This window comes from Mesoplodon mirus, assembly GCF_964341445.2.
Source record: "Mesoplodon mirus genome assembly, chromosome: 4".
Classification (NCBI taxonomy): Eukaryota; Metazoa; Chordata; class Mammalia; order Artiodactyla; family Ziphiidae; genus Mesoplodon; species Mesoplodon mirus.
The window spans coordinates 108,110,787-108,127,460 of record NC_138979.1 but is presented as its reverse complement, the minus strand read 5'-3'; the positions used below and the strand labels follow the sequence as shown (position 1 = coordinate 108,127,460).

The 16,674-nt window shown below is 39.4% G+C and overlaps 1 protein-coding gene across 5 annotated transcripts in view; it reads right to left on the bottom strand.

The window, feature by feature from the left end:
• The window catches only part of MEIS2 (Meis homeobox 2), a 202,538-nt gene that overhangs the window by 139,110 nt on the left and 46,754 nt on the right, over nucleotides 1-16,674 (bottom strand). For all 5 annotated transcript variants that reach the window (XM_082618422.1, XM_082618420.1, XM_082618423.1 and 2 more), the window contains one exon: nucleotides 1,611-1,756. In XM_082618422.1, coding sequence (XP_082474548.1) covers nucleotides 1,611-1,756 — 146 coding nt within the window. The remainder of the gene's footprint in view (nucleotides 1-1,610; nucleotides 1,757-16,674) is intronic.

Here is a 16,674-nt window from a genome sequence, read left to right as displayed (position 1 = left end):
AACAAACCTTCAGTTAAAAATGAGAAACTCCTCCCCTCACACTCATTCGACTTCCAAATTAAAAACATTTTACAGGTTAGTAAATCTCCAGCTGAGGTGATGTAGCAAAGAACAGCTGTGAAGTAATTTTGATAATGATGAGAATAATAACCACATGGCAAGGTTCAGGGCTTTGCTGTTGCAGCTTCAGTGCTCCTGAATAGATAAAAGTGATTAAATACTCCTGATTATCCCTGACCAATATGTAATGGATTTACAGCCCTTTCAATTAGTCAGTATTTGCTTAGGACTCATTATTTTGTCTTTGGTTAAGTAATCAGCCCAGAGACTGCATGTTCTGTCTAATTCCTCTGAGCCCAGTCAGTGCAGGGCCCTGACCTTTGAAATGGCCATAGCTGCAAGGCAGGAATAACCACTGCCAAGGCAGCCTCGTTGGTTCTCCCAGCTAATCCTAACACCACCGGCCAGATCAATACACCTTAGTTTGCTACTAATGTCCTTACATCAAAATGGCCGATTTAGGAATGTGAATCTATCGCGTTGCCCTCCCCACCTCCCCACCGCTGCTCCTGGCCCACCCCTTGCCCTTTGTAGCTCTGCTACAAGAGCAGATCAGCTGCTACCGCCATAAAAAAAAGTGGAACCTTGTGCTGGACCCATGACACTGTAACTAATGTCATTCAGCATGGCAACCCACAAGCTGGATAATCAAAGACCTTCAGCTTTCAATGTGCTACTCTATTTTTAAGCATTAGCCTAAATAGAATGGCCTGAAAACAATCTCATAGCAAGAAACAGCCTGTGACATCTTCACCATTTTCCCAGAATTTCCAAATGAACAGTAAAATATGAGTGCCTAGTTCCTCTATAAAAATATGTTGTAATGTTTTTGTCATGAGGGTCTCAGAGTCAATGGTATATATAAAATGATGCATAAAACCGACTGCAAACAGGAAGATAAACTGTTACTTTAAAAATGTTGCACAGAGTTGATCTTTTCCCACAAGTGAACAGGATGGGCTTATAAGATAATGGACTTGAACCGCTAAAAATGAATCTTTAATCTCTACCTTAGAAACAAAGGCGTTATAGCACCTATAACCCTTCTGCGTTTGTCATATAAACATGTGACATGTTTGCAAGCTGCTTCAGCAATTAGAGTTGCCCCTGGTACCATGAGCTTGGACATGCATGTGGCAAAGTGCTTTTTTTTTGCCTGCTGGAGGAGATGGCTTTCGTTACGAGTGTAATCGGCAACGTTTATGGATTCGTGAGCTTCTTACAGCTGTTTCCCTTGGTTGCAGTTGCATTATCTGAAGTTGCTCTCATCCCTTTTAGCATAAATAACACATTTACTTATATATACTGTTTAGGGCCCTAGACCATTTTTAATAAGGTCCATTCCTGATCTATGGAAACAAAAACTCCTCCTTTCTACAGGGTACTCTTTGGGTGGTGAGAGTTGGTAAAACCTTAACTGCTCTGTTAACCATCAGATTTTGAGAAAGGGAAAATAGGCACTATTTTCAAAAAAACCTGTATGAGCCCATCTAACTCGCTAGGAGAAAGCAAAACAACAAAACTTATTTTTCTCTTTCATCTTGACTTACTGTGAGATGCTGGAAGAGCCATGCTCTCATGATATTTGTTGCTACTTTGGGGAAAATGCCTCTTTTCTTCTGGCGTTTTTTGTCCTTGTCTGGATCGTCATCGTCACCTGTGCCAGGTGAAGCTACACTGTTGTCTAAACCATCCCCTAGTAGAAAGAAATGAAAATACATTAGAGAAAACACAGAAAGGGTGCCAACAACAACGAGCAGCTAATGACAAGCTCAGCTAAGCTTGTTGAAAGAAATCCATTAAGCGGGTATATTCTCTTTCATTAAAGTATAATTGGAGACACAAATATGTAAAAGACAAAATTAAACCAGACCTCTTCAAATGTTAATTTTGTGTGTCTCACACTCGCCCATATCATTAATTCAATTCTAATTGTGCTCTTGACACAGTGCAGTAGCTCTTTGTCAATTATGGAATCCAGTGTGGGAAAACCGCCATCAGAAAACCCATTCAGTGAGAATGCATCCCCATGCCCAGAGTGAACACATACTGTAGGGTAATCAAGTTAAATGTTCTGTAGTCTATATATTCTAGGCTGCCTGCATAGGTGACAGTAACTGTGTCACTGTTCATTGCACATAACACACTGCCTGCTCAGCCCCTCCTAGAACTGTCACCTCCTAAGCACGCACATTCACACACTCCTCAGATGACCCTGGACTCAGCATCCGCGTGACATGAAAACTTTTAGCTCTCTGCACCACTGATCATTATCATTAAAAAAAAAAAAAAAAAAAGATGCACATCAAGGTAGGGTGCTCACTTAATCAGAAGTTTCTATCAACATCTTTCTCTTCTGTGCTTTTTCTCTGGCATTAATTGTGCATTAGCAAAAATCATTTACTTTTAACAGTCATAGTTATTTTTTCTTCCCCTCCGGCAAAAATGCCTTGAAAGCCTGCCTGGAGGGCATCTAAATTATGTATCTGAAAAACTCTTCTGGCAAGGCATTGCAGGACCCCTACTTTCTTAAAATTCATACGAGCACGTCTTCCTGTTTTTGGGAAGGCATCAATCAAGAGTAGCAATATATGCCATATCCCTACATTAATATTTGAACTAATAACTTTAAAAAAAGGAAAGAAACAAGATCCGACTTGTGGCATAATCAAATGCAAAATAAATGAAGAATACGGGGACAGCACTGGGGCTTTATAGATGGCTGTGTTTGCCTTGCACATCATTAGCCTGGAGCCACACGAAAGAGGAAAACAGAGAAGTGGAGAGTTTATGCTCCCTGCTGGTGTTTAAGAAGCCAGGGTCCTGGAAGGACATCTGGGAATTGCGCTGAGATGGGGGTTTTTGTAATTTAAGAATAGACATTCATTAGCAGTAAATGCCATAAATCCCATGCTAAGTAAAAACCTTGTCCAAGAAAGCCTAAAACAATAAACTCTGTGCTCAATGTAGCCAGAGCTAGACGCTCCGCAGCTTCCCAGGGAAATGCTATAGATCCACCAGCTCATTCCCAGACCAGCTCCCTCCTCCTGGACTGGGCCACATGGGATATCCTGCCACAGGCCCCTCGCCTCCTAACCTGTCCCGTCTGCTTGGTGGGCTTCTCTATACCTGTTCTTTTCCTTTCGCACCACAAAAATCCTCAACCTTCTTTGGCCAGAGAAGCAGAAAAGCCACAGCAAAGAGCTGGCAGATTAATTTTATTGACATTTCCATTTTCACTGCAATGCGATACCCTCCATCACATGGAAGAGATGACCCTCACTATTTACAGACTGACAGGCCACTTCATTACAACCACCCTGCCCCAAGGCAAAGCAGCTCCCTTCCATCTGCCCAAACACTAGAGCATGACCCCGAAGTTGCTGTTCTCTTTTTCTTTGCCGTCTGTTATGATTAAAAAAAAGAAAAAGAAAAAGTGAGTCGAAAGGACCCCAAGTAGTCAAAGAACTAATCAGAGTACAGGGAAACAAAGGCACTTGACTTTTGAGTACTGGTTAGATGGAGTTGAGTCTTCATCTGTCTACCCTCCCTACACAACCATGTACACGAGGGGGTCACTTGCACAAGGACACACACATACACACATACACACACACACAAGCTCAAGCAGGGACATGCATACACACTTTCCACCATGCCAAGGAACTGCTGCAAGGCAAATTCTCCCCCACACTAATGGCTTCTGACTGCTTCTTGGCAACCCTAGCATTTTAACCTGGGTGGATATGCTCTCCAAAATACAGACACTGAAGCGATCTCATCAGCTGTTCATGTGACACAGATGGAGAGTGGCTATTAGGAGCCAGGCAGTGGGCCTTGGGGATCTGAGGTGCTGTTCTATAGCCTGAGGCGATTTTGAAAAGCAGTACCCGGAGATGAGGGAAAAAAAACCACACTGCAAGTGCAAGTTTGAAGTCAGTCTGTCTGTCGACCTACCACGGATAAAGATATCTTTGTCTCTGGATGGAAATATCTATGTGGGCTATCTGGATGTACATTTCAGATAATGTATGTATGGAATGGCTCTTCCTTCAATGTCTTCCAAATATAAAAACACACACTGTAAACAATGCCTGTGTGTATATATTTCTTCCTAAGCACATATGGTTTCTGTGTATATGTTTAAGCTGAAATTGTCAGGATTTTGTTAAAAATCTCATTTAGCTTTTTTTGATAGATTTCTTGAATATACTTATTTTAAAAGGTTAACGGCTTAATTGAAGGAAGTTCAACAAAAAAAGGCATTTGCCTTTTTAACCCAATCAATGACCTTAAAAATGAGAGACAGTGTTTCCACGGTACATTTTCTCTTGCTTAAAAGCAGAGAGGGCTGGTAACACCTTCAAACTATATGATTCACTATATTTAGCTCAAGAAAAAAAAATATAGCTGGATTGAGCATCCTTTGATGACTGACTTAAACTGGAGAAGACAGGAGCATTACATGCATTTTAATATAAAGCGGTCCATTTTATATAAATGTATATAAACATTGTAAAATATTTGAATTTGGATCCAGTGTGGCAAATAATTGTAAAGAAAAATGCACCTATTTTTATAATAACCAGATACTAGACATTAGATTTTTAAATTAATATTAGTGTTTATATCTCTATAAAGATAGGAATTTTCTTCTCCAAACACACAATAAATTTGTTTTTTCTTCCAATGGATTGTGAACCAACTCTAGCACAGAGGACTAACAAGAGCAATTTTTCTTTTAAAAGAAAAAATTTAAAAGGCAACTGTGTGATCTGCAACCTAAAACAAAACTGTGCAGATGATACTAAAGTAATCCTTAAAGTGGACATTGTTTCCGTGTTCTAGGGCTGCGCTGGCAATCCTTGGCATCTGAGCCAAATGAGTTTCTGTGCCGAAAATGGTGTGTATACGGGCACAGATGCACGTGTCAGAGGAGGAAAAGGAGATAATGGCATGTATCTAAGATTCTGAAGTTAGGACTCAGAAGTGTGGGATCCCTGGTGTGGGCAGGAACTGTGTCTTGTTTATCTTTTTATCCTGAGAGCACACCTTCATGTCTGAGCCAGAGTAGACACCCAGTGATGGTCTGCTGCATGAGTAAAGGGCTAAACTTATCAATGAGTTTATTCAAGGGCCCTCCCCTCTCTTTGATAATCCCAAACTGGGGCGACTGCACTCTTCATGGTCCCAAAGGGGCTGGGTGGACTGCCCGAGTGCAGGTAGTCACTTCCAAACATGCCAGGAATGGCACTTCTTTGAAGAACTCAGTGCCCATTAGAGTCTTTTTAAAGGGCTGACCCAAGGCCATTCCACCAGCATTGCCACCTCTGATGGGGAAAAACTAAATAAAGAACTACTGGGCATGCTTCTTTTAAAAGGTTGCTAATCCCTTGACTAAAGGCACAGTCTAAGTTTGGGGCAAAGATACTCAAAATAGCTGCGTGTTACTGAACGCATTGTGTGTGACCATGGAAAGAAATACTCAAGGCCTGTAGATAGATACCTTTGAAGTGGACTAAATTATCAGGGGAGATTGTTAAAAACACAGGTCCCCAGGCCTTATCCCAGACTTACTAAATCAAAATATCCTGGGGCAGGGACAAAGAATTTGTATTTTTAACAAGTTCCTTGGGTTTGGTTACACAATCAGCCTAGCACTGGTTCTTAAACCGGCTTTTGGAAGCCACCGAACTAGATGACCTTCTAATTTGAGATAAGATGCAACCTCAAGAACAGGTGAATAGTTAAAATTCTATTCTACTGCCACAAATGTGGTTAGTGGTCACGGTGAGAAACTACAATCTGGCCAGGGCCTTATTCACTGTGGGAAAGCCGTGGTGCTCTCCGTCACAGGTACTGGCCAACACAAGGTAGCCCCACCTTCTCTTCTGATGGTGAGGGTTAAACAGGAAGAAAGAAGCTGTAGAACACTGGCTCTCCAAACGCGGACCAGCACCATTAGCAGTGGCAAAGAAATGGCAAGAAATGCAAATTCTTGGACCCACCCCAGACCCACCGTATCCGAACCTCCAGGGATGGGGCCAGACAATCTGAGGGTTACTAAGCACTCCAGGTGATTCTGATGACACTCAAGTTTGAGAAGCACTGTTGGAGGGCACAGAGAATATCCCTTTAGCCCACGACCCCTGGTAGTGGTTGTCTAAAGGCCTGAATCTAATCTCTGTGTCCTCCACCTGTTTCAAGACTCTGAGGTATTTTGAGAGCATCTCCAGCTGGATTTACACCCATGCTCTGGAGGAGGAGGTCACAGATGCTTTCCATAGCTGAGCACACTATGCTCAGAACAGGGCACTGCCAGGGGAAGCAGCCCCAATCTACACCTACCTAGAAGAGCAATACTGAGGGAGTCTAGTTGCAAGGAAGTTAATCCTGGGATACCATGGGTATCCAGGTGTAGGCAAAATCCATTTCTATAGCTGTGTAGCCAGTGAATCAAGGAAAGATATGGGCACATGATGAGAGGATCCTCAGATGATTCTAAGCAGAAATTCCCAATCCATACAATTCTTGGCCATAAAAACTGCCCAGGCAAAAGGACACCACTTCCTTTCATCGGCATATCGTCTTAACCCCATTTAGCCACAAATCTGTCTATATTTTAGATGTCAACTTCTTGGCTTGGAATAAAGAAACGACACAAACAGTGATGATGTGCTCCGATGAGTCCAATACCACTGGGATGTGGCCTTCTGCCCTATCAGAAATATAGGGCAAGTGCAACAGCCAAGAGGGTCCTAGTCCATCTTTTTCTTCCTATTCCACCTCCCTACCTCCTCCGAAAAACAGCCCCGACATTTATCAGTGAAGAAACGGAGGCCAAGGGGTTAAATCGTTGCCTAAGATTCCACAGCTACATGTAATCAAGGATAAACCAGAGTCCAGGTAACTCCAAGTCCAGTGTTACTACCACTGGTATTCTCACATATTGTAAGTTATTTTTCACTTTTCCAAGCATTACCTCACTTGAACTCTGTTATCAAACCAGGCTTGATCCTACAGGTAAAGGTCTAAGTGCAGAGGAGAGATTAGATCTAGGGCCCAGGGGCTGGGACTGAGCTAGAACTGGTCCAGGCTGGTCCAGGTTCAAACAGAAATGTGCAAACTTTTCTCTCACAAGTAAGCCAGTGTCTGTACAGTCTTTAGATATATTCAGTACAGCAAGAGTCTTTGAGACTCGGGATTTTTATAATGGGTTTATTGTGGTCCAAGTGGAGGCCCTTATATGGACAGCACCAGACTGACCTTCAGAGCCCAGAGATGCTGCAAATATTTGAGCATCTACTGTCCATACAGTCAGGATCTCAAGGCTGTGATGTCATCACCGTGCAGTACTACGACCTACTTCACAGAGCTGTAACTAAAGTGATGTATTCTCTGCCTTAAAGTCACTTTTTAAAGATAGAATAAGGCTTCTGTGACATTTGGCACCCTGTCAAATTACAAACATCTGAAAGTAACCTCTCAGTATTGTATTTTCAGAGAAATATTAGGACAAATGAATACATGTTTTGGTTAATAGCATTTGTACTTCTTTTGAGTAAGTTGGTGGCACATTATTTAATCCTCACTTCTCCCAGTTTTGGACAAAGTTTAATAGTTAAATATGTTCATATAAAGTATATACTGTAAAAAAGAGTGATATCTCACCTGAAAGAACATGGCTTTTTTTTTCTCCTTCTCTTTTTTGATAAATAGAAACTCACTCTATTTATGATCATTTTTAGTTTGGGCAATGTAAATTCACTAATTTCAGACACACACACATATCTTCCAACCTACTTCCAGAACTTAGGTGTATTCATGAATATATAGATATTTATATGTCTGATTATAAACTTTAAGTCTATAAATTATATTGTTACCTTTTTCAAAGAATTCACTAATTTGTACATAAGTATCCAAATATATTTGTAGATGAACTGCACATTTTTGCCTATAGTCATATATACATACACATATATATACATATACAAGTTTATAGAATTCTTTTTTTTGCAGTTCGCGGGCCTCTCACTGTTGTGGCCTCTCCCGTTGCGGAGCACAGGCTCCGGACGCGCAGGCTCAGTGGCCATGGCTCACAGGCCCAGCCGCTCCGCGGCATGTGGGATCTTCCCGGACCGGGGCACAAACTCGTGTCCCCTGCATCGGCAGGCGGACTCTCAACCACTGCGCCACCAGGGAAGCCCTAGAATTCTTAAATGTTAGTGTTTAATTTTCAATAGGGTAGTCCCTTTTCTACACCATTTCTGTCTCACTATAATTCACTTTCATTATCCTCATTATCACAAGTAACTTTCACTGGACACTTGCAATGTTCCAGTCCTCAGTCTTCACAACAAATGAATAAAATAACTACTATTATCAATTCCATTTTATATATAAAGAAAACAGACTCAAAAGAATTAAGTAACTTGTCAAAGGTCACACAGTCAGGAAGTGGCAGAGAGATGCTTGTCCTGTAAAGCCCATGCTCACAGCCTCTATCCTCTCCCTTAGGCTGCCAGGAAAACAAGAAGAGGTGAAAAGTGAAGCTAGATTCTGGGTTAGCCCTCACTGCTCAAGAAACAAACCCCAAGAGTGAGGCCTTAGGTACTCACATTCATAAACTAAAGAGACAGTGGGTGACAGCACACTTAAAAGTAACTATGAACCAAGAAACAAACAGATGCATATTTTTACAGTTTTGTCCATTATCTGCAGGACTATTATTGTTCCCTGTAGACCTAAAGTTCAAATTAAATATGATTTTGAAATAGGAGTATTTGTTTAATTTTAAGAAATTTTCTGAGCCAAGGGATCTTTCAAAATTCCATGCTTTTAGCCCTGTGCCCTTGGCCAAAAATGCCCTTTGTCTTCATTTTTTTACTCCTTCCCATTCTTCTTTGCCCAGGCAAACTCCTATTCAAATTTCAAAACCCAATGAAAAAGGAGCCTCCTTTGTAAAGCTTTCTCTATTTCCCATTAACAGAGCTGGTATACTATGCTTTTGATTTCTTCAGCAGTTTGTTCCTTGCCTCTGCTATATTTACTTTTCTGTTTTGCAATTTATCTGTCTACTAAGTTGTCTGTCCTGATTGACTGTGAGCTTCTTCAAGGCAGGGGCCCTGATTCCCAAGCCCTGACACAGAGTAAACAGTCAAATGTTAGTGGGATGGACAAATTGTCAGCAAGAGCCTTGAGACATATTATTAGGCCCCTATGAGAATGTAACCTGCTTTGAGGAAGGTCCACGCAGTGAGTCCTTGGCTCTGGTAACCCAGCCACCCAGCCTCGGGCTCCCTCACACACCACCCTTCCTACTCTAGAGGCACTGGGTGTATCATGCCCAGTGTTTTACTGCTCAGGAGGGCATGGCCCTCCTCAGAGATGATCCTTACATGTCTGAGACACGTGTCATATATTGTTTTTTTGAAAACGGTGCTCCATTTCTCAAACCTGCCCAAATCCAATGGGGAAGAGAGACTGCCGGGAGAGAGTGGCTGCCCCTTGCCCAGGCAGTTCAGATTACTCGGAGCATTACAGTTAAAAAATGAAGTATCCTGTAGCCATGGAACTGCAACACAAAGCTCTTTGGAAACTCATTTTCTGTCATCATTTCGTTATGCTTTTTTCCCTTTAATATGGTACTTTGAAAACAGGATTAAAATGTACTGAGTCAAAAGATATTTTCTTTCAGGGACTACCTTCCAGGAGTTTAACATAGGACATCCCACTGAGAAATCTGAATCAGGGTTTTCAATAAGAGGCAAAAAGAAGAAGGAGAAGAAGTAGAAGTAGAAGAAGAAGAAGCAGCTGCCTTTGCCCAGTTCTATGTTAGACTCTAGCCTTACAAAGCTTGCTTTCCATGAACCATCCTCAGAGTAAATCTGCAGTTTACCTTTTTCACATCAGATGAGGTTGGGGGGAGGGGGAAGCTACAGACCCAGAAATGTGGGGAGGGCGAGGGGAGAGAGGTGGGGTGAGGGGCCAGCAGTGAGACCTGCTAATTACTGATCTCTTTTACTCTCCTGCTGTGCTTAACTGTCTGGACACGTTAAAGTGAAATTTTTCTGTGATTTTTCAAGTGACTGGTTCATGGCCCAGTAGCATGGAGGGAAGCAGGAGAGGTGAAATGCTTTCGTTCACATGCAACATTTACTAACTGTGTGGGTTTTCCGACATTAAAGAGAGGACAGTGACCCAGGCCACCTTTTTCACACTCAAAAGAGCACTGAAAAAACAAGACTTCATCGGCTTACCTCAGGCTTCCCTGGTCCTGAACACCCTCCCCCCGGGGTATGAGCAAAAAGGGAAAAAAAGAGGGGATTTTAAGCTCCTTTCTCTTCAACTTTTCAGGCTGTATAAGCAGCATTTAGCAAATTCAGCCCCAAATGGCTCCAAATGCTCAGAGCTGTAGGGGCTCATTCTTTGTTCTCCTCCCTCTATTTACACAGGATTTACGCAGGCTCTCCACTGAAGAGACCGAAAGCACTTCCATTCTCACTGGCTCGGCTGGACTGTGGCCCTGGCCGCTGGCCCGGCCTGTGCTGGGGGATTTCTGCCACCTGGAGAAGGCGACACACTGCGCCCTAACTCAGTGATCCCGAGACAACCTGGCCCGGTGCAGGCCACTGCAAAGCTCAGGCCAGAGAAGATGAGCTAACCTTCCAGAAGAGACACGAAAACCCAGCCAAGGCTGTGCAAGTAAGTGAACGTGTGTCCAGAGACAAATAACATGCACTTTAAAATATGCAGCTATATGATAGAATGGAAAGTGGTGGGTGAAAAAAAAAATTCAGACTGCAGCTTGGATGAAAACCACTTCACCCACTGGTTGGAAAAATAAAGTGTAAAAACAGACAGATGGACACATATGTAAATGTGGCAGTGTTTTAGGCTTTAGCTGGCAACGTGAGCGTCGTAGTATAGTTTTGCACGCCTGTATTTTCCATATCATGTTGAATCCTGTTAACTGTTGAACAGAAACATCCTCATACTGGTCCTTGACCAAATCAGTCCCCTCAATTTACCCGTCAGGAGCCATAAAATGGCTTTGTTTATTGACTGGAACCCTCTAATCCTTTATAGCAGAAGTGAACAAGAAAGCTTCCAAACTCTTAGCCTGTGCTTCCCTGAAGCTGGTTACTCTCATCTGAAATGTATATGTATTTCTAATTTATGCTTCACTTAAGTTGATTTCTCTCATTGAAATATATATATATTTCATAATTTATATATATAGATAAAATTTCACTTGAAAAAATTTAATTGAAGAATAGTTGATTTACAATGTTGTGTTAATTTCTGCTGTACAGCAAAGTGATTCAGTTCTACATATATATACATTCTTTTTCATATTCTCTTCCTTCATGCTTTATCACAGGATATTGATTACAGTTCCCTGTGCTATACAGTAGGACCTTGTTGTTTATCCATTCTATATATACTAGTGAAAATTTCTAAATATTTCAATAAAGGATATCTATTCCCCTAGCCTCCCACAGAATTCTCTAAAGGATATTGACTGAATCCAGTAGAAAAGTAAATTCCTTTTCCTTTATAATTCAGCAGATTGCCTAATCTCTGTAGTAGAGGATAATAGAATGTACTTGTTCCTCAGTTACCTGATAAGCACCTATAAAAGTACAGAGTAGGTTCCGAAGTTATTCACAGGACATCATAATAAAGCTCTTCTGGGCACTCTAATGATTCATTTTTAGTGATCTCTCAAATGCCCTTTCCACAGTTAACACTCAGATTTTATTAAGGTGGAAAGCATGGACAAATGTCCACTCAAGTCCCAGCTCTCAAATTTGACTCTCCTTGCATTACACTACCTACAGCTAAAGCTTTTTTAATGTTCTGTTTGCCTCCCCAGAGTGGCATTTCAGCTAACAGAGTTCACAATCTTTCAGCCCTAAACACAGAAGGCTGCTATCTTCAAGTCATCCTAGGAATGTGCCAGATACCATCATCTCCCTCCTGCAATACAAAGAACCAGAAAGAGAGAGAGACCAAGAGAAGACCAACCTGATCAAGTTACCAACAGCCCAGAATGCCCCTCTCAGAAGGTTAATCTTTGAACCAGTAAATGTTATAATTAGGAGCCTTGAAGTTGGACTGAGGCTGGTCATTGAAAGAAAGACCCTAAAAGAGAAAGTATGAATGGAACACATCTCTTTCACCTAATGGTTTGACACAAGGGTCATGATTTTTATGGGAAATTATACAAAGATGAGTTGTTATGATGTATGAGTCTCTTTCCCACATCTCCTATAAAAGAAAAAAGGTGGTTGGGGAGAGATGACTTCCCAATTTCAGTTAGCTATGTTTCAGTACAAATTGTGAAAATTATGCAAATAACAATTTTGGCACCTTTGCTAGAGGAAAACATTATTAAATTATGTTCTAAGTATTTTGTATGCTTTAGTAATTACTCTCATGCAACTGTAAATATAAATAGCTGTTATTCTGTTTAAATTTTTAATCATGCAAAATATTGTCACACAAAAGTCCTTCTGTTGCAGTCTAACTGGGATTTTCTTTTTTAAAATATCCATATTTAACTGAAGTGGACTATTTTTAGCATTGTAAAGTGTTTTAGTAAAGATAGCTGGCTAACATCTCCAAATCAACAGGTCTTTCAAGGAAAGATATGGCCTTTATATTTGCAAAAAGAATTTCCTACAAAAGACCATTTATAAACTGTGTTTTTAACATTTTATATGAAACTAGAATACAATTAGTCTGCTTCCAAGAATGTATTAATTATATTAAATCTGTATGTTCGGTATGTAACAATAACAATGTTCTCATTTTATCGTCAACTATAGGATTTTATATCTTACTATCTCTCTTAGCATACTTTATATTTAAATGAAACATTAAATATCAACCAATAATAAAATTCATTAGGGGGAATAACAAAAAAGCAAAGTTCTATCTGTAGCAGAAATTATTTCATTCAATTTTTAGGATCCTTACTTCATTATCATATTTGCTATCTAAAACAAAAGTAGGGACAATACATTTTTATAATATCAGTTGATCAGCTTGAATTCTTAATATGGTATTTCTCTGTGAATTTATATCAGTAGATACCATTTCAAATAGCAGAACAACAACAACAGAAAAGACTTTTTGCATATTTCTTCCACTTTCTCAATTACTGTAAAATGAAAATAATAGAATATTTTAATAAAAGCACAACTTTGCAACTGACATTGTTAAATAATTTCCAAAAAAATCCTTTAACTTTAAACAAAAGCTAGCCATCTCTGTGATAATAATAATGCTTACTAAGACAACAGATTGCACTATCTATCAACATTCCCTTTGGAAAGTTTTCTACATATAGAGAAAAGAACAATAGTACCTGTGAAGTTGATAACTGGTTTTAGGTGAATATTTTTAAACTGTTAACATATCATAAGTGGAATATGTGTGTTATTTATTAGAAACTTATATTTTGTACATTTTTCAAAGCACATTTTCACACAACAGAGTTTCCTAATAAAACTTTGGGTTTTTGTTTAACAAGTTTATAAACTAAATTGCTAACATTTAAAAAGTAACTACTGTGCATTTAGAGATTTTACTTATTATGATTGTTTTAAATAAATCTACTATGATTTGAGAACAAGCAGGTATATTTTTATAATGTAATGTAAATAGATATCCACAACATACATGTGATAGTTCTATGGGGAAACATAATGTGACAGCTTAGTAAGAATAATCTAAGATACAGTAAATTGACTATTCTTCATATAGCCTATGGACTAAAAAACCACAGACACGAGGCCCTTTAAAAGTACACTTTAAATGGAGAATGACTGCTAACGAGTATATAATCTTTTGGGGTGATGAAAATATTCTAAGATTGATCATGGTGACGGTTGCACAACTGTGAATATACTAAAAACCAACGAATTGTACACTTTAAATGGGTGAATCATATACTGTGTGAATTATATCTCAATAAAGCCATTATATTTTTTAAAATGAATATATTTTGCTTACTTATTCAAAACAGCATGCTGGACAAAGTATAAAAGTCTAGTAGCTGAGTTTGAAGGTATCCATAATCTTTTCTGAATTGTTTCAAAACAATGTGATTTCTAGGCCACTTAATAATGTCATCTTAGCACCTTGCATATGGACAGACATATGTACTCAAAGGTATTTGGCATGGATTTTATACTGTTTAGGTTACAAAGATACGCATTGATGGAAAGTAGACTGACCTTAATACGGTAATGAATTTAATCCTTCTCCACTCTCAATCCTATTGATTACAGCAGAACACTAGTCCAAATTATTTACCTCTTTCAAGGCTTACTTTAGCTACAAGAATATCTCCAGAAGACTTCCACAAACACACACACACACAACTACATTTCTTCTACATAAGCTTCTTCAAGTCAGGTACCATATCTTTTATTTTTTTATAACATTCTTAGAACTTTGTATAATGTTATGGGTGTAGTATATGCCTAAACTTTAATTAAATGAATGGATGGATAACTCTCATATTCCTTGGAATATGTTTTATTCTTTGTGCATTTATATCTAAAACTTGGAAACAGAAGCTATCTATGAATGTTGGTCTCTAAGAGCTGAAAACTGGTCATAGAGTTGATGTTTTATAAATTTCAAAGGCATTTTCCTATAAGATTCACTGCCTGGAAGAAGCAACTTTATTGAAAGAGATAATTAGTGATAGAGGTGCCCTATATCTGGAAGAGTGCCCTACATACTTGGTTCACGCTTTTTCTAAATTTCTGACTTTATTGTTTTTGGGGGGGCAGATTTACTACTCTGTTTGTAGTAGCCTCTTTTGGAGGCTCACTTCTAACATACTCCTTGCCCCTCCACTCTGTCCCTCAACCCCATCCACACATAATCACAGAGGAACATACCCTTGGGGGAAAATGTTGATGCAATGGAAGAAGCATGAGCTGGGTGATAAAAGAGATCTTGTATTGAATTTCCAGATCTATTCCTTACTGGCTGAGTATGACCTTGGTCAAGAGATTAACCCTCTAAACCTAAGTTTCCTCATCTATGAAATGGGAAGAATTATACATACCCAATAAGTTAATTATGAAAATTAAATGAAGTAATAAGAGTAATTATTAAATCCCTATCTTGTACCAGGTGCTTTACACTTATTAACAAGCTTAGGAACTTTATACGTGACATCTAGCCTCAGACGGTACCTAACACATCAAAGGTGGATCAATAAATGCTAGTTGGGGCTTCCCTGGTGGCACAGTGGTTGAGAGTCCACCTGCCGGTGCAGGGGACACGGGTTCATGCCCCAGTCCGGGAAGATCCCACATGCCACGGAGTGGCTAGGCCCGTGAGCCATGGCCGCTGAGCCTGTGCGTCCTGAGCCTGTGCTCCGCAATGGGAGAGGCCACAACAGTGAGAGGCCCGCGTACCGCAAAAAAAAAAAAAAGTAAGTAAATAAATAAATAAATGCTAGTTATTTCCATTCTTAAAATGAACTAATATGAAAGGATAAACGAAATGTGGTATATCCATACACTGAAATACTATTCAGCAATAAAAAAGCACAAACTACTGACACATACAATGTGTCACATCTCAAAGTCACTGCACTAAATAGAGGAAGCCAAATAAAAAACTACATACTATATGATTCCAAATATATTAAATTCTATAAAATGCAAACAAATAGATGGAAAGCAGATCAGTGGTTGACTGAGGACAAACACAGAGGGAGGGATGGGCTAAAAAGGAGTACAAGGAAACTTTTGGGTGGTGATAGAAATGTACAGTATCTTGTTTATGGTACTTGTCTCATAGGTGTACACAACTGTCAAAACTCATTTAATTGTATACCTTAAATGGGTGAATTTAGTATGAAACTTATACCTTAATAAAGTTGATAAAAGTATTGTTAAGCAAATTATAGTTAAATCTCCATAAACCTGTTATTTGGCATAAAACAGATTTTAGTGGAAAATACAGCTTACAATACAGAGGTGTAGGAGTGGGGATTCTCCCAGTTTTTGCAGTGGAGTTCTGAAAGAATGAAATGATTTAGGGCAGCAACTGAAAGATGCTATGGGGAGAAGCCCATCATGATATTTATAAACCTGTTGATCTATACTATTTTCTTTAACTTCATGAAGATATAAAGTAGATGGTCAAAATGCACTTTGCAGATTTTACTCAAAAGTATTTTTCTCCATTGGTCAAATACCATTATGATAAATATTGTTAACAAAGAACTATTCAGGTTACCAAAAAAGTACCAATAATAGTCAAGAAGGTAATAGAAATAATTCTTAAGCCACTTTTAAAACTTCTTTGGGAAATTCAGTATTAACCCATTCCTCCTAATCATAAGAAGGTCTAACACTGGAGATGTTAGTCAATTTCAGAGGAAAATGACACCATTATGAAAGACTCTGAGCACCCTTAAGATTAAAAATGAATGGGAAATACAGAATTAATATTTACCCTTGCCAACCAGCTCCATACCTTCAGATAACCCCTGAATCCTTTGTATAAATACAGAACTAACATTTGTGGAGCACCTTGTAAGTGCCAGGTACAATAGATATCCTCTCATCCACA